At 45.4% G+C, this 25,724-nt stretch overlaps 1 protein-coding gene and 1 non-coding gene across 2 annotated transcripts; one reads left to right on the top strand and one right to left on the bottom strand.

Annotated features, from left to right (window-relative positions):
* The first annotated feature begins 138 nt into the window (after positions 1-138).
* LOC149348306 (uncharacterized) lies at positions 139-23,812 on the top strand. Its single transcript, XM_089541724.1, is given in 9 exon segments — positions 139-295; positions 7,471-7,812; positions 10,066-10,288; positions 14,718-14,874; positions 17,624-17,763; positions 19,489-19,627; positions 21,562-21,738; positions 22,379-22,498; positions 23,603-23,812. Coding segments are annotated over 9 exon segments (1,665 nt in total).
* TRNAH-GUG (transfer RNA histidin (anticodon GUG)) lies at positions 16,839-16,912 on the bottom strand. The gene has a single exon. It is a non-coding gene; the product is annotated as a tRNA-His (tRNA).
* Positions 23,813-25,724: the final 1,912 nt, after the last annotated feature.

Below are 25,724 nucleotides of genomic sequence, written 5' to 3'. Positions count from 1 at the left end.
GTTCTGAGCCGGAGACCACTCGTGAATGCACTACCCAGGGCTCTAGTTCGAGCGCCTTCAGGTGCGCAAGGGAATATCGAGAACTATCACCTTGACTATTCGTTGGGAAATGACCGACTTTTTTGTTTTGCAGAGAGGATGTTCCAAGAAAGTTCCTACCATGGGACACCTCCCATCCAGGCGTCCGACCCGTACCACCAGTTCGGCCATGATGGCCAGGGCGGGGCTGCGGACGCACAGGCTTCGCACGATGACAGTGCAGACAGCGCGCTGCTCCGAAAGTCTGAACCTCCAGGTACGCATTGCTGCTAACCCACCCACCCCTATCCATCGCATTTCCAGAGCTTGCAGGCAGGTGGGCCATATATGGGCCACACATTGTAGCTCAACCTTCAGGTGTGAATAGGCTTTGTTGCGCCTTCATGTATTCATGGCCGAAGCGCGTGTATGTAGCGTGCCTGTCTTGCAGTCCGTAAGTCCTGGTTTCAATTTACACCCAGACTCTAGGTGACCGAATTTTTAAACTCAAGCTTACAATTCTTTGCTTCCATCGTGATATTTTCCTCAGGGCCAACAACGCAGGCGACACCAGCTGTTCTGCTACGCCGGACCTTAACACCTTCGTGTTATTGCAGAAATTTTCCCGTCCCATCTCAGGGTTGGATAGGTTGGCTCTGGTCTTTAAAGCAGACACACTCCTATATACACGCTACGTTAAGGAGAGGTTAGACTGGTGAGAATCACACGCTGTAGTGGCGTGTCCTATTTAGGAAAGTCAAAAGTGAGTGTGTTTTTTGCCCTCCGTACACTTAGAACAATGCATCTTTGGACACAAGAAAACTGTGAGGTGTGAAGGATATAATTTGGTGAGTCCAGCATTTCGTGAATGCGGCCAATGGCGAAGTTTACAAATGTTTCACGGGGAGAAAATGTTTTGGTGCAAAATGGCAAGCCCTTCGTTCTCCGCATAACCATGAGGCAGTTTCGTACTGCAGCATATTGCGAGCGTACAGCAAGCATTCGAGCAAGGGCAATGTGTTCTGAATTTAAAGGTCCAAGGACTGTAGCTTAAGGAGCAGCTGAAATAATGAGAAAGCGAAGGGAAGAATATTTGTTAGCGCAAACAATATACACTTCTTTAGTCAATATGTTGCAGAAAATTTTATTATTGAACGATTAGGATTTAGGCACAGAACTGTAATACTAATCTAAGAGCGGAACTTTTTTGAACGCTTTCTTTAGAATCGAGGAAGAGAGTGTTGATAGGTATGCTTAGGTCAAGTTTGAAGCTTTGGTCTTTAATAAAAAGGGCTAATTCGGTGATCACAGGTAAGTCTTTGCAGCAAGCCATGCAAGAAGCCATATAGCGCAAGAATAGGTGCACTACAGTTTAGAACAGAGCGTTGAAAGAGATGACGTGAACTGAAATGATTTTACTAACCTTCTAATATTACGGAAGAACACCTGATAAGGACTGCTCAGAGAAGTGGTAGAAGAAATGCTTAGTGTTTTCATAATACTTTTACAAAGTATAGTATTATTTGTACAGAAAATTAATCCCCTTCAGTTACTGCTAGGAGAGTATGCACTTACACTGAATTCCACAACTAAAAAATACCTACGGGAGCGCTCTTCAAACTTAAAATGGTGGAGAGATACAACTAGAGTGACGCTAACAATTTAGTGTCCTCACCTAATAATATGCTCTCTCCCCCTGATACGTACAAGTTACGAACGCTTGCGTCGCCCCGTGCCTAAGCCTAAGTTTTTATTACTGTGGTGCGACTGGAAGTATCTTAAGCCTTGGACGCCTGTAACTTTCTGCCCCTGTATATATTTTTATACTATGTACTGAACTCTCCTCTGTCTGATGGTGACAGTAACATTGTGTTCGAGTCGTGGCTTCCTGGGACAGCAACACTGAAAGTTGCACGAATTTGGTTCAAGTTCATGGTGAAAAATAGCAGGAAGGTTGGTTGGTTGGTTTATGGGGTTTAACGTCCCAAAGCGACTAAGGCTACGAGAGACGCCGTATTGGAGGGCTCCGGAAATTTCGACCACCTGGGGTTCTTTAACGTGCACTGACATCGCACAATACACGGGCCTCGAATTTCTCCTCCAAAGAAATTCAACCGCCGCGGCCGGGATCGAACCCGCGTCTTTCGGTACAGCAGCCGAGCACCATGACCACTGAGCCACCGCGGCGGCCTAATAGCAGGAAGGGGAGATGAAAAACGGACAGGATGACGGAAACGAGCGCTATCTGCGCTATCCTGCGTCCTCCTCCTTGTCTTTAGTTTGCTCTATTTCATTTCATTTCCTTCATTTCCTTTGTTTCTTAGCACGTGTCTAAGGGGGGGGGGGAAGCTAAAGGCGTAACAACGCCTGACGGTGCCTCGGCCCCCCAATAGAATTTCAGCACAAAATATTAATTATTATATTTCGGCAAGCGGCACTGCACTTGTGAGTCAAACAAAACATTTGCACATCTGATAATGAAATGTAAATAAATGCATAAAAACACGATAGTAGCAAGGCTAAAATAATGAACTTTGGGACAGAAAAAGCACACAATATATTTTTTTTTGTATCTGTCTTCCTTGCAAAAACACACAATGTATTGACAAAGCAAAGGAAAAACCGCTTGAAATCAAAACATTTTTACACTCTTTTTTGAATACAGGAAATCTTTTGTTGAAATCTACATTGAAATCAGTTCTGTTCAACATCTTAATTGTTTCAAAGTTTAATGTTTGTCGTCCATAGTTTGTTCTTATAGCTGGTAGTCTGGAAAACTGTGTGGGAAAACTGTGGAAGCACCCTCTTTACGTCATTATTAAGGCGAAAGCCTTTAATGCCTCATCGTTGTCGACAGAAGGCTGTCAGCAGAGGTGTTACTCTTTTCTAGTCAGACCAGAAAAAAAAAATCTTTGTGCACGATGAGATGCGAACCAGCATCCTTCCTTTCCTCAGGCGAGCGTGCTAATGGCTACGCTACTTCTTGCCAACGCCTATGTAGTTCTCCTTGTCTAGGACGCTGGGGAGTGTTTGCAGAAAGGCGTCGAATCAGACGGATGCCTCCCAAATGTCCTACAGTGTCTCCAGCATTTAAGATTCTCGAACAATTGTGTACTTAATTAACATCTTAAGCACACATCAGTAACACAAGCAGCAACACCACACTAAACGCTTTCGCCTCACCGTACTTTAGGTCAACAAAGTGCCCCCCTGAATTTTTTCGTCCTTGTGCTTTTTCAGAATCCAAGCCTTTATCGTAAGTAACCTTGTACTGCATTGACAGCAGCCGCGTTATTCAGCACTTGCCTTAATCAGAAAGTAGGGGCATCTGCTGAAGACGAGTTTGCTGTCAGAAATGGACACTCCTTCCTCGCATTTCTTTACTTCGGTTATCTCGAGCATGTAAATGGAGAAGCTAAATGATAAAAAATTTGCTTTAATACAAAGTACATCAAGCCGAAACACTTGTAGAGTGGCAACCATTATTGAATGAGGGCTTCCTGTGACATGTTTAAGCCCAATGGAAGGGTTCATGGAGGAATTCTTATGTTTTCTTCGTAGGAACAGCTTAATTACAAAAAGGCGCAGCCCATTAAACTTTTAAATGTTGTGGAAATCACAGAAAGTGACTGCCAGGAATCTATATTAGCACCCAGAGAGAGGCCTTGGTTCGTTCCATTTTTTTTTTTCACAAATGGCCTGCAAAGATACTGCCCACTGACGTAGCTGTTAGTCGTGATAACACTCCTCGCTAAGGATATTAGTATGAAAATTTTCCGCTAGCACATGGCTCACAGCTGACAGGTCTCCTGTGTTCTCATTCACTAAGTGCTCTCTGTGTTTTTATTCATCAGTTGCTGCAATTCACTCCCCTTGCTGTAGTTATATAAGCTCTACACTGGATTATGGAAGGTGCTCTTAGATAGCCGGCACCTGATGTGACACGCAAATTGCGATCTATTGCATTTTATACGTACGGATAAATTAGAACAAGTTGGCTTCAGTGAGCAAAAGTAGCGTCCATGAAATGAAATATTTTTTTTTATTTGTGTGCCACTATAGTACCTGCTTATCGAACGCGCAATCCAGAGCCGCACATATGTTGCAGTGACTAGTTCCCTTAGGTTGCCGCAGTGGTCAACGGCGGTTTTCTCTACCAGAAAAATTGCGACGTGTTAACGCCCTGCTGCGCAACGCTCTGAAGCCAATAAAAGCTTCAAAGTAAAGTTCAGACTAAAGCTTAAAGACTTTGTGGCAAACTGGGATACCAAAACTATTGCAATGGATGTGAGGTGGCGCCCCTGTCGCTGGTCACAGGAGGCGCTGGTTACGTTACCAGATGATTAGGGTTTATGCCGTGAATCCGCTTGGTAAAGCACCGTATAAGAGCTTGCATTCTAGGATTGCGATGTGTTTGCTCTTTGCTACGTAGTGAGCTTAACTGAGCGAAAGCTGGCGGCGTCCTGCTAGCTGTACTCTGGTAAGCTCAAGACCTGCATTAAAGTCCTAATACGAACACACTTTACTGCCACTTGTGCTTCCGCAACGATCACGCCGACGTTGACGAGCTTGGCGCCAGTCACGTGAGCGGCAGTTCTAACTGCGCTGGTTGCGACGCAGCAACTTACTTAACCGTTAATCCATTCGCCGCTTTGAGTGTCAATGATGTTGATCCGGCATTTTTGTTGTAGTGCTCATTCAAACACAAAGCGATAGTTCAACGGTGCGGGCTCTACAGCAGCGCGCAGCACTCTGCTATAGATGCGTCATGTCTATTTGTTCTTTAATCGCGAACTTGGCGCACGCAACCCTTGAAGGCGTAATCGTCTTCACACACACTCACTGTGTGTGAAGACCACCAAGGTTACGTGCTGCCTACGATAGCCTAAATTTATCCTTCACGTTCCCGTCGTTAGAGAAACCTCCATGGCTCACAAAGCGCGCTTACGTTCGTAGCGCACTAGTTACTTTATCATGCGTCCTGCTGCGTACCAATCGGACAGAAAGATTTGAATAGTTTGGCTACAGGTTCAGCACCATGTTCAACTCAGGATTTGGCGGTATTGCTCTGATTCGGTTTAAGAACTGAAGGAAAATTCATTTCTTCATTACAAATCTGCAAAGCTGCTGCGGTGACCTCTACCGATTTACGGACTACTGAAGCAGCTTTTCTGATGACCAAGATATTCCGATCATTAGTGCTGTCCTGTGATGGTTTGCGCTTGATATATTCGAATCCGGTTTAGAACTTACGGACGTTTCAGCGTAAGCGTGTGCCTCTTCAAGGGTCGTTAATTCTAATCCCGTAATCTCATTTGCTGTCTTATGTCTCGCGCAGGGAGAGTGACACAGTCTCAACCACGGCGATAGTAACGTGCTGCTTCGTTGCCCTCTTTTGCTTGCTAGCGATCTTCGTGTTGCTGATTCTCGTAATCGGTAAGTGCAGCATTATCCTCGCTTTGCATTTTTTTATTAAGAAATTGAAATTTGGGAGGTTTAACCGTCCTGAAGCCGACACATGAGCTACTTGCAATGCTCTATCTCGTTCTCACATCGCACAACACGCGGAATTTCAACCGTTAAGGGTACCGATTGTGGAGAACTCAGCGTAATTGACGTAATCGCTGTGTGTGGAAAAGGTGGGTTGGTCGAGAGGGCTTTGACGTCACATATTGAGCTATGGAACGACAAGTGAGCTGGTATTAAATGGCCAGAACCTGAATCAAATGTCCCCAGGACATGTACGTAGAAAAAGTAAATGAAGTGCACTGAAAATAATTTGAGCACTTAGTCGTGAATTTTTGACCGTTGGTTTGCGAGTTAGATGCACTACCACTAGGACACGCAGTCACATTTGCACGGCTTAGTTTTAGGGAGGATTCATATGTGTATCGTCTGATCTTTCATATCAAGAGGAAAAAGTGCCATGCCCGCGTGAGGCAGAGCAGCTGCTGACACTTGTTGTTGGACTAGTTGGTAGGACATGCTTCTGAACGAACCAGCGCAAAAAACACAACGGACAAGAAAAAGGCGGAACACGAAGGACAGGAGCGCTGAACTTACAACTTTATTTGGGAAGTACAGATGCAACGTATATATACAGCCATGTCAGGGGGGCGTACCACACCTTGTAGACCTTGTAGATTCCACTTGTTCTTGCTTTCCTTGTGTGGTACGCCCCCCTGATATGGCTGTATATATACGTTGCATCTGTACTTCCGAAATAAAGTTGTAAGTTCAGCGCTCCTGTCCTTCGTGTTCCGCCTTTTTCTTGTCCGTTGTGTTTTTTTGCGCTGGTTCGTTCAGAAGCCGCTGACGGAACCCATTATCGCTAGCGTCATACCCTTAAAGGCGGCCGCCGCGGTGGCTCAGTGGCTATGGTGCTCGGCTGCTGTCCCAAAAGACGCGGGTTCGATCCCGGCCGCGGCGGCTGGAATTTCTTTGGAGGAGAAATTCTAGAGGCCCGTGTACTGTGCGATGTCAGTGCACGTTAAAGAACCCCAGGTGGTCGAAATTTCCGGAGCCCTTCACTACGGCGTCTCTCATAGCCTCAGTCGCTTTGGGACGTTAAACCCCATTAACCAAACCAACCTTAAAGGCGGAACTTAGGTATCTTCAAAGTTTTTAGTATTTTACCTGCACCGAATATAGCCTCCGCTGCCTGGATCGTGCCCGCATCCTTGGGACCAGTAGCCGAATGCCAAAGCCACTGGGCCGCTAGGGAGGGACACTAGCTTTTTAAGAGTCCTTTCCCGAAACCGCGTCACCTCCGTTATCTTGTTCCGAGCTCTGCACTTCTCTACTCCGCGGCACACTGATGAAAGCGAATGCAGGCATGCAACATTGCCCAAGAGATAGTTGCATATATAGCTGCTAGGCGATAGCATCGATGTATATTGTGACCGAGTCCTGCTTGCACCCAACGACCATTGCGCATGTGATTGAGATAGAAACTCAGAAATATGCGCAGGCGTCGCTATTCAGGCTCTGACATCTGAGGACTTGTGAATCACATAGCCAACTACAGTTAGTGTAAAACGGGGAGAGGATATACAGTAACGTACAGCCAGTGGCGTTCCTAGGGCGCCAGACGCAAAGCAGTGTGGAAGATTATTATAGGTGGCTGTTTCACCGGAACCGGCTAACAAAATAGCATGTAGACGAAAGCAAATGAATTGCAAGATTCTAGTAGAGCTTTCATCATGATCGTCAAAGTTACAGCACTATCTGTAGTCCTTATTTCCCCCTCCCTCCCCGACTCCCTCACCTCGAATGCTTCCATTTCCTTTCTTACACCAGTGAGGCCTATTTGAGCCACATGATCACACATGATACAATCTGGAGAGACTGCATTATTGCTGTCCTCATTCCCCACAAGACTCAGATCCCACTTCTGCACTTTGTCACTGGTCAGCAAATAACGTGTTAGTCTTAGGTCCCGGCGCACCGCAGAGCAGACAGCGGCAGAAGGTGCACCACTCATTGCAAGCGTAACTGACCACGACACTGCGTCCCGTGTACAAGACAGAGGGATTGACTCCGGCTCCGAGGACCACGCGACTGGCGACCCGGACAGACCTGCTGAGCCGCCCGTCGCTCCTGACTCTGTGATGGTGGTGCCGAACCACCCCTCAGATCTGAGTACCATGCCGAAGGACACAACGACAATGGAAGCGGTGACTACGGGGGTGGTGGCGACAACGACGATGTTGACAACGGTGCCAGAGACCACAAGGACAGAGACTCCCATGCCGACCACTAACGCCACCCCGTCGACCCAGTCGCCCAGAGCCGGTGAGTGTTCGCCTGCAGGCCACCCACTTACAACGCCATAGTGCTGGGGCATTGGCTTCCCGATACGGCTCGGGAGCTAGGATGGACGCCGTAGTAAAAGCCTTCGGAAATAATTGGAACTAGGTGGACATCTCTAACATGCACCGACTTTGCATGGCACATGGGGCGCTTTCGCATTTCGCTGCTACCGAAATGGGAATATTCCGACTTCGGTTTAATCCCGCTTACTTCGATTCGGTAGCCGAGCGTGAATCACTCTAGCGGTGCTCAAATATAGAATGTTCTATCTGGAACAAACATCTCGAAAGGATGGGTGAGAGGATAGGAGATCCGACAGCTTGGTAATAAGCAGTTGGCTTGAGTCTGCACCTGTACAGCTTAAAATCAAGCTAATGCGCTGTAATGTGAGGTCGATAAATTAATGGATGGCTCACCGACATGACACATAAGCGCCAGGATCACTTTCTGAGTAGCCTTGTATCTTGGAGACATTTGTTCGCGATAGTACCTTTGTGTTAATCCTTCAGGCTTCCTTCAGGAGGTCCCAGTACAGTCACCGACTACGGGACCACTTTCTGTATAAATTTGTCTATCTAATATTTTCTTGTTTATTACAAGAAACTGATTCTGATTCTGAGAGTATCATCAGTCCAGCAGATGCGCTGAGCCTCAATCCACTTGCGAATGTAAAGGACGTACAATTAGGCAAGGCCCCGCCGCGGTGGCTCAGTGGTTACGGCGCTCGGCTGCTGACCCGAAAGACGCGGGTTAGATCCCGGCAGCGGCGGCCGAATTTCGATGGAGGCGAAATTCTAGAGGCCCGTGTGCTGTTCGATGTCAGTGCACGTTAAAGAGTCCCAGTTGGTCGAAATTTCCGGAGCCCTTCACTACGGCGTCCCTCATAGCCCGAGTTACTTCGGGACGTTAAAGCCGAATAAACCAAACCAAACCAATTAGGGAAGATGCCATTGGCGAGCTTTGGCAAGTAGCCTACATTTAAACTGCTGGGGAAAAAAAATTCCTAATTTGTTCTGTCCCATGACTCCTGCATTAACTTTTAAATCTTTAGTATTTTATGACTAATCTAAGCAGAATTACATTCTGCAAACGCCACCTGAATATCAAAATTCTGTGCTGTCCCTTAAAATTAGCAAAGACGCTCTTTAATGCAGGCTGAGGCTGCGCCGTTGAAAAGTCCACACAGTCTTCTTGTAACGCCCACAAACCTTCCTGGCGCTCAGAGAGCTTGACTGTACGCTCTGTGAAGCATAGCAGAATTCACTAGGTTTCTTTCTCGATCAAGAAGTGCTGCACCTGAGAGCCTGGGATAGCTATGGCCCACTGCACTACCAGACACATTGCAGGTTATCGTAATTGCGCTATTAAAGTAAGGTTTAACTGTCACTTTTTATTTTTAGCGTCATTTCGGCCCTGCGGTGCCTTTAAGTAATGAGAGGACTTTCAATGAGTCCTTTGTTTGCCCAGAAATGCGGGAATCGGTAAGATTAAACATAAAATGACGCGAAATGCTAGTCAGGTTAAGTGCCTTTATAAGACTGAAAAGTTCGAGAGGTGGCCGAGCTATTCCAAATCTTGTGAATAGCTGAAACTAAGACTGTTTCATGACGAAACGAAGAAAAATGAAGGTAAAGGAGTAGTCTCATTCCAGATGGAGATAAGAATTTATCATACTCGCTGCTGAGGTATGTACATATGAATACATTGTACGTGTCATCAGCCTTGGAGGTAATATTCATGTAGTGGAGCCAACTGAGACAACGCAGGTTGCAAGAGTAAGCGGGTAGCGAGTTTGTGTAAGGAAATATTTGAAGTCGTACTCACCCGTAAAACAAAATATCTGAAAAGAAGGGATATACTTCCTTATGTTCGCTTCCTACAGGTAGATAAGTCGTTTTGGGTATGGCACTGGTCCTGTGACCTACTTAAAACGATTAAAGTCGTTATACTAGCCGGACTTATTCTGAGCAGGCCAACACTAGATTTAGTGAGAGCACTGACTTTGCTACACTGTCACTGAAGATTGCTGCTCACCCTGGAGCAAATATTTTGATAACCTAAGTATTTATTATATTCAAACCATGCTTGTTTTCAACATCCGCCAAGGCCCTTCATTATAATTCGTGTCGGCGGTGGGGGGGGTGATGGTACGTAACTGAAATGGACTCCGCCTTTTACAAATTACATGAAATAAAGGGCGCTAAATGCGGTATCATTCGGCGCCACGTCATGCAGTGATGAATGAACAGCCATTGGTGTGCACCATGGGCTCCAAGACAAGCTCGGCCCAGATGTTCCCACCAGACGGTCTCTGCGAGTACATATTCTTCGACTCGGTCGACAAGGACAAACGCAACCCCCTGGCTGGCCCCTTCCTGTGGAGCGACGACCTAAACCACTTCATCGACGCCTATGCCCGGTACAGAACGACGGCCTTCGGCATCGGCCTTGCCTATGAGTGAGTGGCGGGTAGTTTGAACCATTAAAGTAACATAAATCTTCGTTTGCACCGAATTCCTGGAAACTTCCATTGAGGGCTTCCAACTGAAGCACTGAGGTATAGCTCACGGTTTAACTTGTAGTTTTGCGGGGCTTGACGAAGAGAAGCACGAATTTTGAACCTGGCTATTTATACAGCACTCCGTGCATACGATGGCGAGGGTGAAATTAAATAATTTTGATGGCCGTCTCGAGTCCCGGAGCAGAGAACCAGTATATATGCAGTAGCGCACGCACGCAGGTATGATACATGTCTGATAGAGAAATAGAGGTCTGGCAACTTGGGTTGCTGTGTTCATTGACAAAAGTATCTTCAGTGAGGACGTTCGTGATTTTTCTCGCGCTGCCCTTGAAGTGCGGCATCGGTGATATGTTGCTATGAAAATCATGCCGAAATTCGACATGGTAGTGATTCCGGAATGGTGTTCTGCTCTTAACTCGGCAGGGTGATTTTTCCATGGGCGCTGACTCACCCTGCATTCAAGTCAATGAAACCAAAGCAAGTGCTGTTTGTCTTGCCGGCAATTATCGGGAGTACAAATACCGAGGGTTTCTCGTTTTTACTTCTTAAGATAAAAATAACTTAAGAGCACGGCCGTGACTTAAAAATTGAATGTGGACGTATAATTCGCTGAGAGGCAACCCAATAACTGAGAATTTGAGAGGCTGTGTCAGTAGACCTTAAAAAAAAAACGGAAGAAAAACAAGGAACTTCAAAGAGGTGGAAAATAATTACAATGTGAAATATTTATTCTCGCTTCCTAACTGTGCTACAGAGAGTCACATATACGGTTTCTAGGAGCAGCTGCATAAACAACTTTCACCGACGTCCCGACTTTGGCACTGTAGCGTGCAGTTTGTTTCTTTAGGGAGGGTGAACCTGAGACGAGGAAGCCAAAAAGCAAAGATGTTTCTGCAGATCAAATTCATGCTGGCATTTAGCTTCGTGGCCAGGCAGTTATATCGGGCATCCATTCCATTCAGTGGATAGCTCTAATTTCGCGATGGAAAAAAATATGCCCCTTTCAGATCTGTCCCTACTTATACGCTCGATGCGAGTCGCTTGTATAGAATTATGGGAAATGGAGTCCATATGATGTGGACAAATATATGGACATCCATACTTTTTTGTATGGGGTTCATAAACTTTTCATAAAGATTTCACATAACTTGCATAAAGTGTGAATGACCTCATATAAATTCTGTAAGCTACCATCCGCGCTTACCATAGTACCCAGACTCTTGCACTCCTTAATGAATGAAATATGAAATTATAGTACTCGCCTAATTTCGTTGTACACGGAATTTACAAAATGCAAAAGGGGCCAGAAAAGTCGATGGAATACCCTTGCACTTACCCCCCCCCCCTCACCTACACCCCCCCCCCCAAAAAAAAAAAATAAATAAGCATGACACCACCACAAACAAAACGTAAATAATGATTTGAAGACTGCAGATTGCATTGTGTAGAAACCATGAACAATCGTCTCACAGATATTATTACGGAGTGCGTCGTAGAAATACACGGCAGGATGGTTCGACAGGATACCGGGAAGCTATCTCAGGAGACTAAAGATCTGATTAAGAAACGGCAAAGCATGAGGACGTCTAACTCTATAGACAGAATAGAACTAGTAGAGCTGTCGAAGTTAATAAATAAGCCCAGCATTGCCGACATCAGGAAGTTTAACATAGAGAAAATCGAGCATGCTCTAAAGAGCGGAGGTAACCTAAAAGCAGTGAAGAGAAAACTAGGCATAGATAAAAACCAGATGTACGCGATAACAGACAGAAAGGACAATGTCATTAGCAATATGGATAAGATAGTTAAAGTAGCCGAAGAGTTTTACACAAATCTTTACAGTAGCAATTGCAATCAGAACGTTACTGAGAGAGGCAGTAGAGCACAGCAATGGGACATCCCGCCAGTAACGAAGGAGGAAGTGAAGAAAGCCTTGGGAGAATTGCAGAGAGGGAAAGCAGCTGGTGAGGATCAGATAACAGCAGATTTGTTGAAGGATGGAGGAGAGATTGGGCTCGAAAAACTAGCTACTCTGTATACGCAATGCCTCGTGACTTCGAGCGTACCTGGAGCTTGGAAAAAGGCTAACATTATCTTAATTCATAAGAAAGGAGATGTCAAGGACTTGAAGAATTACAGACCGATCAGCTTACTGTCTGTTGCCTACAAGTTATTTACTAAGGCAATCGCTAATAGGGTCAGAACAACCTTAGACTTCAATCAACCAAATGATCAGGCAGGCTTTCGTAAAGGATACTCGACAATAGGCCATATTCACGCTATAGAGAAATGCACAGAATATGACCAGCCCCTATATATAGCGTTCATTGATTAGGAGAAAGCATTCGACTCAGTAGAAACCTCAGCAGTCGTGCAGGAATTACGGAATCAGGGTGTAGAAGAGTGTTATGTGAAAATATTGGAAGATATTTATAACGATTGCACAGCTATCATAGTTCTCCATAAATTCAGCAATAAAATTCCCACAAGGAAAGGTGTCAGGCAGGCAGACACGATCTCGCCTATGCTATTCACTGCCTGTTTACAGGAGGTATTCTGGGGCCTGAAATGGGAACATTTGGGGATAAGAGTTAATGGAGAGTACCTAAGTAATTTACGATTCGCTGATGACATTGCCTTGCTAAGCCACTCAGGACATGAACTGCAAAGCATGATCAATGAGTTAGACAGGCAGAGCCGAACGATGGGGCTAAAAATTAACATGCAGAAAACCAAAGTAATATTCAAGAGTCTAGCAAGACAGCAGCAGTTCGCAATTGGTGGCGTGGTGCTGGAAGTAGTAAGGGAATATGTCTATTTAGGGCAGGTGGTGGCAGCTCATCCGGACGATGGGAGGGAAGTAACTAGAAGAATAGGAATGGGATGGAGCACATATGACATGATCTCTCAGATCATGAATAGCAGTTTACCAATATTCCTCAAGAGAAAAGTCTACAACAGCTGTATCTCACCGGTTCTAACCTATGAGGGAGAAACGTGGATGCTAACAAAGAGGATTCAGCTTAAGTTAAGGACAACGCAGCGAGCTATGGAATGAGAAATGATAGGTGTAACATTAAGAGATCGAAAGCGCGCGGAGTGGGTGAGAGAAGAAGCGTGGCTTAATGACATCCTAGCCGAAATAATGAGGGAGAAATGGGCTTGGGCAGGGCATGTAATGCGAAGGCAAGATAACCGCTGGTCCTCAAGGGTGTAACGGTGTGGATTCCAAGAGAAGGCAAGCGTAACAGGGGGCGGCAGAAAGTTAGGTGGGCGGATGAGATTAAGAAGTTTGCGGGGATACAGTGGGCCCAACTGGCGAAGGACAGGGTTAATTGGAGAGACATGGGAGAGGCCTTTCCCGGCAGTGGACGTAGTCAGGCTGATGACGATGATGATGATGCATTATTTCCCAGTGATCTTCCATTCCGTAAATGAAGGTGTCTCAACTGGACTCAAAAGTCTCTATTTCAGGCCGCGGTTCCATGTGCCAGCTTGAAATCTCGGCAGATTTAGAAAAAGACAGCTAATTTTCATTTTTAAAATTTCCCTAATCTCCATAAAAACTTCCCGTTCACCAAATTTTACGACTGAAATTCTCGAAAAAAGGACCTGTTTCCCGACTGGGACAGTACTACTGTTGGTGAAGTTCGGCAAAATCGGATATAAACATATGTCTCAACGCAGAGTGTTCCAATCGGAAACTCTGCACGATGCTAAAGAGTTATAAGATGTACGATAGATAGGGCATAGTCTTTTGAGGCGAATGCCTTTGATGCATCATCGTTGTCGACAGAAGGTTGTCAGCAGAAGGTTTTCAGCAGAGGGGTCAAGCTTTTCTAGTCAGACCAGAAAAAAAATCTTTTTGCACTATGGGATTCCAACCACGATCCCTCCGTTCCGCAGGCGAGCGTGCTAATGGCTACGCTACTTGCTGCCAACGCATATGTAGTTCTTCTTGCCTAAGACGCTGGGGAGCGTTTGCAGAAAGGCGTCGAATCAGACGGATGCCTCCCAAACGCCCTCCAGTGTCTCCAGCATGTAAGATTCACACGCAGTTGTGTACTTAATTAACATCTTAACCACATATCACTGACACAAGCAGCAACACCGCTCTAAACGCTTTTGCCTCACCGCACTTTAGGTCAACAAAGTGGCCCCCTGAATTTTTATAACGAAGTTCACTGTGTTCAAAACATTTGAAGGTTTTTAAGAAATAATCGTCAGTAAGTCTACATAGCCAGGTAGACTCAGTAGGCTCGCAAGTCTTTTAGTGCTATTGTAAATACGTTTGTATGAAGCCGAATCCGTGCGGCATGTGCGAATGAAATGTAATCCACATCCGGTGCTTTCCGTCGTCGTACAGAAAGGTGTTTAGCCTGGTACGCGAGCTTCACGACAACGCCAACTCATCACTGCTGGAGCCTTTCTGGGATAAGAACATCTTCCACTTCGGGATCCTGGACACAAGCACGAGGAACACGACGCGACTTGTCGTGGATGTCGCTCTGCAGGTTTTGAAGGTAAGTTGAAGTGCAATGGTTGGCATATGTGGTTGTCTGTTGTTTTGAAGCTCAGTTGTAAGTCAGTTCCTGGCTAGAACGGCATCCGATGGCGGTGCAATACATACCGTAAGCATCTCACGGTCACGTTATCGTAACATAACCTGCACGTCACCGATCACGTGTCAGCATGTCACCGCGCTCTGCATTATTGTTGCTTGAGTGTCGTCGTCGGCGTGTTTTGGTTTAACCCTGTCTTGAGACCAGCGCCGACTACGTGGTCTGCGTCGGTCATGTCAGCTAGCGCCGTGTTGTCACCGCCTGTAACAAGCCGCCCGTCTGATCGTGAACAGCGCCACTCAGGTGACCAGCGTCGGTAGCTCAAGTGATCAGCGCAGGCAACGTGATACTCACTCGCTGAACATTTCGCTACTCGACGCTTCAGGTAGGTTGAAAGAGCGGTTTCATTGAAGTTAGTTACACTAATAAAAAGAGGAAGAGGGAGAATCCCCCCAAAAAGGGGAAGGGGTGAGGCACATGAGCTCCAAGAGGACGTCACATTGTTCACGCCGCAGAAGCGCAAATCGCAAAGCTGGGCAGCAGTTGCGAGCGACCTAGTTTCTAGACAGCAAAAGTAGACAGCGAATCCAAATTGAAAATAAAAAAAAATGCGAAATTTGCAATTGCAGGCGCCATCACAACATAACGGATACTTATCCGAACATGATGGTTGCTGTACCGATAGTTGCGAAGAAACTGGCGCACACAGAGACGTTGCAACACAGGCTATGGCAAATGTGAAAATACTGACGTATTCCACTCTTAAGGTGAATTAACTCGCCCCCATAGCTTTTATATATTATGTGGGTGTGTGGGGTGGTGGTGGGGGGGGGGGGGGGGTAGGTTTAGGCTGCAGTTGGGGAGAGGACAAAACTTACACATGCTGAGATGCTCCTCATGTTACCCAATGATGCTGCGCATGCTCCCCAAAGTATACATGCTGAGATTACACTTTGTTCTGTGCTAGCCAGGACACAGGTAAACGGGGTACTGGTGGCCCCGAGAAGCACCGAAAATCTCGTTCAATAAGAACAAAAAAGTCATAAAAGTGTGCTCCGAGCTACATGTAAAAAGCATAGCATACTCCCTTGAAACTGTAAATGGGCCCTAGAAGCTGCACTTCAGAAATATCCTTTCTTGATTCGCCGCCTTTATTTGTGGCCGCACGCCGTTTCAAAACAGTAACTAGCAACGTAAATTTTAATGCAATAGCACTATAGGCGTCATTATGGGCAAAATCCAGCGTTATTGTGTGTCGTAAAATTCGCTGATTGGTTGAGACAGTTATCATCAGGTAACTTAACCCCGCCCGCCGCCTCTCTCTGCCCTCGGCGCATTAGATGCCCCACAAAGGAAAAAAAGAAACCACGCGTTGTGGTCTGTCATTAATCGTTGACTGGCCGCGTTCTGGCCTATCATAAAATTTTCTGACATGTCGGGACATTTACAAAGTTATCAAGTCAGATGACGTGCGCCTGCCAACCATCCTCTCCACCTCTCCACCTGCTATTAGCCAATAGTGCGCAGAACGGACAGAAGATGAGAAGACACACTCGAGCGCAACCCAGCGCCGGAGCATGCTAATTCTTTATCACACGTAATCAGTGATTAAGCGTCCGCCCTTCCTCCGTAAACAGTCTATAGATACACTATCGTAAGTCTACAGTGTGTCATTGAAAATTTCGAAGATGAAGACCTCAGTACTAAACAGACCTCTTTTCGCTCAAGATAGTCACGACCTGAAATATAGCTCATTGTTTTTTTCCGAGAAAAATTTTACTGAATTTTAAAAAAAGAACTTCGCGTACGACTTATCTTCATAAGAAGGGAGTAGTTACTCATTGGCATCCACCCAAGCGCAGCCATACGGCTACAAAGGAAAGCTACACAGCTTTCTCAGAAACTTCGTAGTTAAAGAAAAATTCGTTCTGGTCCGGGGCTCGAACCCGGGACCACCGCTTCCACGGAGCAGTCGCTCTACCAACTGAGCTAACCGGGACGAAAAGTTTTTATGGTAGGGCGAGAGCGAATTGATCAATAACTGGAAGTGAGAACAGTTTTGGTCAAATGTTTAAGGGAATCCTCCAAGGTGGAGTAAATTTATAATAAGGGAGTAGTTACTCATTGGCATCCACCCAAGCTTTAACTACGAAGTTTCTAAGAAAGCTGTGTAGATTTCTTTTGTAGCCGTATGGCTGCGCTTGGGTGGATGCCAATGAGTAACTACTTCCTTATCACAAATTTACTCCACCTTAAACATTTGACCAACACTGTTCTCACTTCGAGTTATTGATCAATTCGCTCCCGCCCTACCATAAAAACTTGCCGTCCCGGTTAGCTCAGTTGGTAGAGCGACTGCTCCGGTGAAGCGGTGGTTCCAGGTTCGAACCCCGGACCAGGACGAATTTTTCTTTAACTACGAAGTTCTTGAGAAAGCTGTGTAGCTTTCCTTTGTAGCCGTATGGCTGCGCTTTGGTGGATGCCAATGAGTAACTACTCTCTTTTTACAAATTTACTCCACCTTGGAGGATTCCCTTAAACATTTGACCGACTTATCTTCATGGATGATATAAGCTCAAAGTTTTGTCGCTGTTGCTTCGGGCTGCAGAAGCAGAGGCATTGCGGTGACGTGCCTATAAAGGCTTTTTGATGCTAGTACGTGCGAAGTTTTAAGGTACTGGCTCAACTGAGTTCCATGTTTTTCTTTCAGGCCCTCGACACGCAAGTTGAGGTGCAAAGGCAGCTCGGAAACCCGTCTTTCATTTTTTTCGCGGGACTAATTCCTGATCAGGACTGGCTCACCTTCTATACTGAAAAATTTACCTAAGTAGCAAGGATTCTCTGAGCCCCGTATTTAGAAAAGTTAGTTGTTATAGAGGTGTAGCTTATAACCCATGTCCCTAAATCTCGGACAAAAATTAAAAAATTGGCAAATTTTAAGATAATTATACGGAAATATCGAAGGTAATGGTTCGTTGTTCGGATATGTAGCAGAATGTTCGTTTTAAATTGTTTCCATTTGTCGCATAGAACAGTTAAGGCTGTCATAGAAAACCAAAGGGGAATGCTTTTGACGATACAAAAACCTTAATAGAAAAAAAAATTCAAGACTGCCGCCGGGTGATCTGCGGATTATTGACTGCTATAGGGAAATGTTACATTATATGAAAAAATTGCGTCCATAAAAGGTTTCCTGCTCAAAAATGCTTTCGTTCAGAATTGTTTGGTATGATGATGGTCTCGAAAACCTTGCACCGGTTTTTAACAATCCTGAGCGTAAATGAATTTCTTAGAGTTTCTTCTGATTCAGTAGAGCTCTGTATTCGTGCGGTATTATCGTGCGGTATTTGGAAGCTTGAGATACTTTAGAATACATCAAATTTTAGGTTTAGGTTTATTGGGGTTTAACGTCCCAAAGCGACGGAGGCTATGAGAGACGCCGTAGTGAAGGGCTCCGGAAATTTCGACCACCTGGGGTTCTTTAACGTGCACTGACATCGCACAGCACACGGGCCTCTAGAATTTCGCCTTCAAGAAATTCAGCCGCCGCGGCCGGGATCGAACCCGCGTCTTTCGGGCCAGCAGCCGAGCGCCGTAACCACTTAGCCACCGCGGCGGATCAAATTTTATACATATTAGACGTGGCGCTAACGTGGCGTCAAGTAGTGAATTGTTAACGACGTCAAACATGTGCTTTTGTTGACCGCAAATAAGAAGTTTTGCCATAGTGAGCCAGTCCGTTGTTCATATGCAGGTGACCCCACCATCCGAAGGCGTGAAATGGTAGACCTGCGGTCCACTACTACTAGTGTGTTGTACTTTACTAGTGTGTTGTCCGGTCCAGGCAGCACACTTGGTGTTTCCTACGCTATCAACAGAAAGGAGTGAAAAGGGTGCAGGTTGTCCTCTAGCGTACAACATTCTTTAAAGCATCTGTGCTAGAGGACAACCTACACCCTTTTATTGCGAAAGCAATACTACTTGCACTTTCACGCCTTTGCCGTGCCGCGGCGGCGACCACCATTGACCTTCATTTGACCTTGATTGCATTACATTGGATTAGATTGGATTAGATTACATTGGATTGGACTGGACTGGATTGGACTGGACTGGATTGGATTAGGTTAGATTACATTAGATTAGATTACACTGGATTGGATAGGAGTGGATTAGATTGGATTGGAGTGGATTGAATTGGAATGGAATGGATTGGATTGGATTGGATGTGATGGGATGGGATGGGATTGGTTTGGATTTGATTGGATTGGATTGCATTGGATTGTATAACCGATGCATCACCACAAGTCTAACCACAAGCACCACCACCAGCTACACTACCAGCTGTACCATGGCGTAGGTACGGATATTGCTTTCGCAATTACCGGGCTTAACCAAGCTATGCCACAGCGAATTTTTTACTCCTTTATAGGCGTATTGATGTTTGGTGGGAACAGCGGTTCCTGGTGTATCAGAAAGTGGACCTTTAGAAGTGTTAGCATCAAAGGCAGGAGTATTTCGCAGGCAACGTTTCCAGCATGAAATAATCCTGCGGACTGTATACCCATGTCTGCGCAGGAACTTCTACAAGCCGGACCTGTTCATCGCCCAGGGTCACTTTTTCTATGGCGACAACACCTCGCCGAACTGCCGCGTGATGCCTCCTACAGTGCTCACCAGGCCGCCAGGTGTTGAAGAGACCTACCAGCACGACCTGGTCTGAACTGCTCAATTGGCTAGCTATTTATAGTTGATTTTGTTAAATGACCATAAAACATATCGAAGTGGATATCGTCGCAAAAATTAAGGGCATGAAATAGGATCCGTTGAGCCCTGTAAAGCAATGAAATGGTAGTTTTGTTGCGTTGTATTTTATGCCGCATACGTTTGTAAGCCTTTACGCACCAAGTGCAAGGGTAGATCTGCGCACTTCATGGCAAGACAGGGAGCTCATGGTGCGCTTTGGCGAAAGAAGAGGCTTTCTGTGAACTAGTTTCCAATCTAGGGCGGTATACAACTGGAGGGGAAGACGAAATACGGAATTTCCTGTAATAAGGTGGACGTGGAGGATGCAGGGAAAGGTTCGTAGAGAGATTCGTCTTTTACTGAAAATACATTCAAAACTTTTCGTACAGCTTTCCTGTTTCGATGACAGGCCCTCAGATTATTGGAGTATTTTATTTAAACTGTGAAATCACTTATTATGCTACTCACTGATTTATTTATTTGAAATATCCCACAGGCCAGCAGAGCATAGTCTAAGGTTTATGATTTATGGAGGTTTAACGTCCCAAATGCAACTCAAATTGTGAGGGATGCAGCAGGGAAGGGCTTCGCAAATTTCGACCACCTGGGGTTCTTTACCGTGCACTGGCATCGCACATTCCATTGACCTCTAGAGTTTTGCCTCCATCGAAATTCGGCCGCTGTGGCCGGGATTGAACCCGCATCTTTCGGCCCAGCAGCCGAGCGCCATATCCACTGAGCCACTGCGGCGACCATTTGTGTGCTTTTAGTTTTGTGCGCTGTGTGCGTTCAGAAGATCCGCTAGTCTTCTCTGGCCGCAATTTTTGGGATCCTGGAGGAAGAAAACCTAGTTTTTGTGTATTGCAACAAGGAAACCACCAGGTGTGATGAGAAATAGAATTTATAGTCGATAAAAAATCTGTAAAGCATTACCACACGTAAATTGGTAAACTGGTTTATGAGGAAACGAAATGGTGCAGTATCTCTCTCACATATCTCGGCGGACACCTGAACAGCCCCGTAAGGGAAGGGAGGAAAGTCGGAGTGAAAGAAGAAAGAGAGAAAGAGGTGCCGTAGTGGAGGCCTCCGGAATAATTTCGACTACCAGGGGATCTTCAACGTGCACTGATATCGCACAGCACACGGGCGCCTCTTGCGTTTCGCCTCCATCGAAACGCGGCCGCCGCGGAAGGGTTCGAACCCGGGTACTCCGGCTCGGTAGACGAGCACTTTACCACTGAGCCACCGCGGCGGGTTTAACACACGTAATGGGTAGCGAATTTGCCTAGAATCCACCATTGCAGAACGACTTACAAGTCGGAGTGGAGAGAATATTTTCACCCATAAAAAATTGATTTTGAATTATGAAGTGAAATAGACATTTTCTGTAGACAGATATCTTTTTCAGTTTAGGCATATCAGGGTTAAGCACAAACAATTCGATGGCCAGGTTCCCTTCATGGCCGCAGCGCAATGAATCGTTGTGTATGAGGAAAAACACGTGCCTAGCCAACATTTTTGTACAAAGCGTTTTTGAGTGGGAAATCTTTAAGAACGCAATTTTTTCATGTAATGTGATTTACCTATGAAAGGCAATGTATCCACAGGTCACCCGATGGCAGCCTCGCATATATTTTCTATTAAAGCCTTTGTTATGATCAAAATCGTTCCCCATTTATTTTCCATGGCAGTCTTAAATGTTGAATGCCATCTGTGGAAACACTTCGAAAGAACGTTTTGGCTACACACCGGAAGAATGGACCATTACCTTCAATGTTTCCAGAAGGGTATCTTACAATTTTCCAATTAAAAAAAAATTGGTTAAGAATGTTACAGTCGACGAGTTTTAGAAAGCTTAATAAGGTTGTCAGCAGCGCGCCCCTAAATGCTTGACGCTGTTTTCAGAACCTGGCGGCCGCCACCTTAAACAGGTTGTCAGGGCGAGGACTCTCGGTGGTCTGGGCGCTCTCGGTGACCATGAAGGGCCGCTGGACGATGACCCTGCCCGTGCAGGGGTTCGAAGATTTCCTCTCCGGCTGCGTCCACAACAAAAGCGCGCCGTCCTTCGGTAGCTATGCCGAGGTGAGCCGGAAGTCCTGCTCCATATCTGCGCAGAAGGGACTTGACGTGTGCGTTGTTTATTGCCCAGTTTCTATGCAAACTAGCCCGACCCCAGACTTATTAGGTTTATGAAGCCATAAGTTCGCCATACATATTTTTAGAGCGAGAACTCTAGCCCTCGGGGTACAATTTTGGATTTCGATGTGGACCTTCAGTGCCTCACAAGGTCAAACAGAACCTAGCTGCGTGGTGGTATGGCCCAAGCTATGGTAGTATGACCACCGGATCATGGCTATGACCATTGGGTACCTGACCTTGGCCTTTGGCCTTGACCCTTGAACTTCACATTTGATATGAGACGGGCACCACATCGACAATGACCTTCAATATCTCACAAGGTCAGATGGAACATAACTGTGTGATGGTATGGCCCAAGCTATGGTAGCATGACCGCGTGATCATATTATGACTTTGACCATTGGTTACCTGACCTTTGCCGTTTGACTTTGACCTTGAGATTTGATGTCAGACAGTGGGGACCATATGCTTAACAGAGCTTTCGCTCGTATAACTAGGTTGATACCACGTTGAACCCCAGCAATTTTTGATGCCTGTGCAGGTGAATTCTAAGCGATTATTTTGGCCTCTCACACTCTCCTAGATATGCAGAGACCCTGACCTTCAACAAAGCTACAACCAGGCTTATGATGCCGTTCTCGCTGTTCACGGCACTGACAACTCGCTCTTCGCCTACGACAACGAAGTGGGACTGTGCAGGAAGGTGCGGCTACACAGGACGCTGTTTCGGTTTAGAACATGTTAAACACGCTTGTTTCCTATGAGGGCTGCGTTTTCATACATGTGCAGTTTGTAAGGAAAGTTGAGAGGCTTTGGTAGCTTAACCTCTGGCTTGCATAAGAAGTTTTACTAACAGTTCGCATGCAGTCATAGCTAATTTTATCAGTAACAAGCGCCTTGCAGGCCTGCGCATGGCATTTAACGTAGTATAAAAGGAAAATTGTTTTCTTTCGTGTTCCGGTTAGAGCGTCTCTGAATTTTTACACCGCCATCAAGGAACCGAGGGCGAATAAAATAGTACGTAAGCGGAATGAAAGCATCTGTGCACAGGACGGCTTCGTTTCGACTCCACGTATGCTGAAAAGGCATTTGGAGCTCTTGTTATTGGATTGATTCGCGGTTTTAAAAACTGCAATGTTACCTTTAAGCCAACACCACCTGCTGGCTTAGTGCAGTCGGATTCCATTGACATTTCAGCAACTTATTTCGAGAATTTTTTGCGGAGCTCTTTTGCTATGCAGCGTGTGGTTAACTTAGGAGATTTTCGCCTGATTTATACGCCGCTATAAAGCTTTGAATTTCCTTTGGCTCGCTCGTAGCCAACAATTTTGGACAAAAGTGATTTTGAGAGTTTGAAAGAGTTTATGAACGCATTTTTTTTCATACACTGTAGGACTTCAATATAACAATAAATATACGCCCAGATCTCCTGTTGCAGCCTTGCTTTTTTATATTAAAGTTTGTGCTGTCGTCAAAAGTGCTTCCCATTTGTTTTTTATGTCAGTCTTAACTGCTCTATGCGAATGATGGAAACACTCTAACAGAAAGATTTTGCTACACATCGGTGTAATGGACAATTACCATAACATTAACGTAACTATTACCATATTTCCATAAGAGTACATTAAAATTTTTCAATATTCGAAATTTTTGTCCAAAATGTCGGACATGTTGCGATCACTTTTGAGATGACATCTAAAGGGTTTCTAGGTGCTGATAGCTTAATCGCTAGAAATAATTTGTACTTTTCATAGTGACGAGAAGCCTAAAGTTATCTTATCAATTTCTGTTTTTATTTCGCCCGCAGTTGTGTGCCTTGAAGTCTCAGCGCTTGTCTTTACCTTTCGGCATCGCCGCGTACGATCTGGACTACGAGGATTTCTCGAATACGTGCGGGGCGATGAACAAGTACGGGGCCTTTTCGCGGCTTCACGCAGTCCGCGTCATCCTCAACTTCTTCAGGACGAGGTTCAACCGTTTCACAGATCTGACAACTTGCCAGGGGCTGATTACTTGAGAGCCCCCTCCCCCCGAACTGCTACTTTTGAGGTTGCTGACAATTTGAATAAAGAAGTTATTCGGTTAAGCGGCTACTCGATTATTCAGCTAAATACCCAGCTAAATCTCCTGTGACCCTTGGTTTCTGTGGCTGTTGGCTTCTCTCATATTTATAACGAGCCCCTCATTCCCCTTTCCTTGTCTGCTTAATTGCTTAACGAGGGCCTCGGTTCTGGCAGCCTTGATGTCTTAGGAAGCATAAGAGGGTTCTCACACAGCTTCCACCCTCGCCGTTCGATGACGTTCTACGTCACATCAGCGGTAACTCAGGACATGCCACGTCCGCCGCTTAAGAACGTGGGCGGCGCTGGTGAACACTCCCAAGGTTAGGTTATTTGTAAACATAAATACCCCCGAAAGTACAAGGTTTGACAGCCGTCGCCGTAGCTCAGCGGTAGAGCACCGGACGCGTAATTCGGAGGTCGTGGGTTCGGATCCCACCTGCGGCATGTGGTTGTTTTTTCTTCTGCTTTTCTAATCAATTAGCTTTAAGCGATAACATATTCAGTAATATTATAAATTGATCAACACCGCAAAATAAATAAATAAATTAAAAATCCCCTGTGCCCCTTGGTTTTTGTGGCGTTTGGCTTCTCTCATATATTGGAGGAGTAAACTCAGTCTGCGGGTAAAATAAAATTTTTTTTTTTTCCAAAGTCGTCGCCAAGCGTCTATGTTAGCGTGGAGGAATAAGGCTGTGCTTTAGCGCGAAGTGAGAGCACCTAGCTTCATGGAAAATGCTTCTTTACTCACTCACTGCCTCTCCAGGTAACAAAAGGAGATACGTGCGTCATTGGTCAATTGCCCGCGTCCATATAGGGTTTCTGCACAATTCGGTACTCTACGTGCGACATAGCAAAGGACTGGAGAAGATAAATTATAATCCAAGTCACAATTGGATATTCACTTTTCGTGTACGGTGCCATTGAACGTGGCACTCAAGTTGCAGGTTACATAAATAATACCGGCTTTTAGTTTTTGATACAGATGGGCTTGATCTCATAGTATGGACACCGTACTTTGTGTCATCAAAATGTAGATAATAAAAACAAGCTTGTTTGTTTTGCCTGGCTTATTTCGTCTTTGACGCGCGTGCAGTCACGGGCAGAATAATATGGAGCATGCTTGTGCGTTCAAGCTCTTCTGTCGCGTTGCGTAACGGAGACAGAAACGTTTGCTCTCTCTGGAATGGGAAAAGTACATACTTCTTTGTACTTTCAGGACCAAGTGTTTGCACTACGCGAATGTGCAGGAAAGCCTTTATTCTACCTATTCACGAAAGCCACTCGCATGAAATGTGTAGAGGTATGTGGGGGCGCGCATGTTCTATTCTCTGGTAAACACCACATGACTGAGTAGCGAGGCATAACTGCAATAAATGTTTGGCCAAAAACGATCATCCCGTAATATTTGACTGCGATAGTACAAAAAACATTTATTAGTTTTCGATCGGTGCCGCGTCAGAAGACTATTCCGCATTCTTCTGTCTGCGGGTGTATCTGCCAACACCTTATTAGACTAGAGGAACAATTTACAGTCGAAAGCAAGAAAGTGACAAAGTGACTGCGCAGGAAATTGTATTAAGAAGGAATACTTAAGCCGCAGAAATGTGGGATAACAAAAACAGTGAAAATGAAATTGACAACGCAGCCAGCTACGAAAAAGGAAATGCAAGGTGCACGTTAAGAAGTTAAGAAACAAAAAGAGAGCGCAGTGCTTCAGGGGACAAACTAGAGGGCATTCTAGTTGAAATTATTAAAAAGAAATGGTCGCCAGTAGGACATGTAAGGAGAAGGCAAAACAACCGATGGTTGTTAAAGGTAATGGATTGAATGGGATGGGAAAAGTTGGATGGGAGCATAAAATTATGA

The sequence above is a fragment of the Amblyomma mixtum genome, chromosome 4, assembly GCF_055824585.1.
Source record: "Amblyomma mixtum isolate Tamu chromosome 4, ASM5582458v1, whole genome shotgun sequence".
Classification (NCBI taxonomy): domain Eukaryota; kingdom Metazoa; phylum Arthropoda; class Arachnida; order Ixodida; family Ixodidae; genus Amblyomma; species Amblyomma mixtum.
This window is presented reverse-complemented; position numbering and strand designations above follow the sequence as displayed.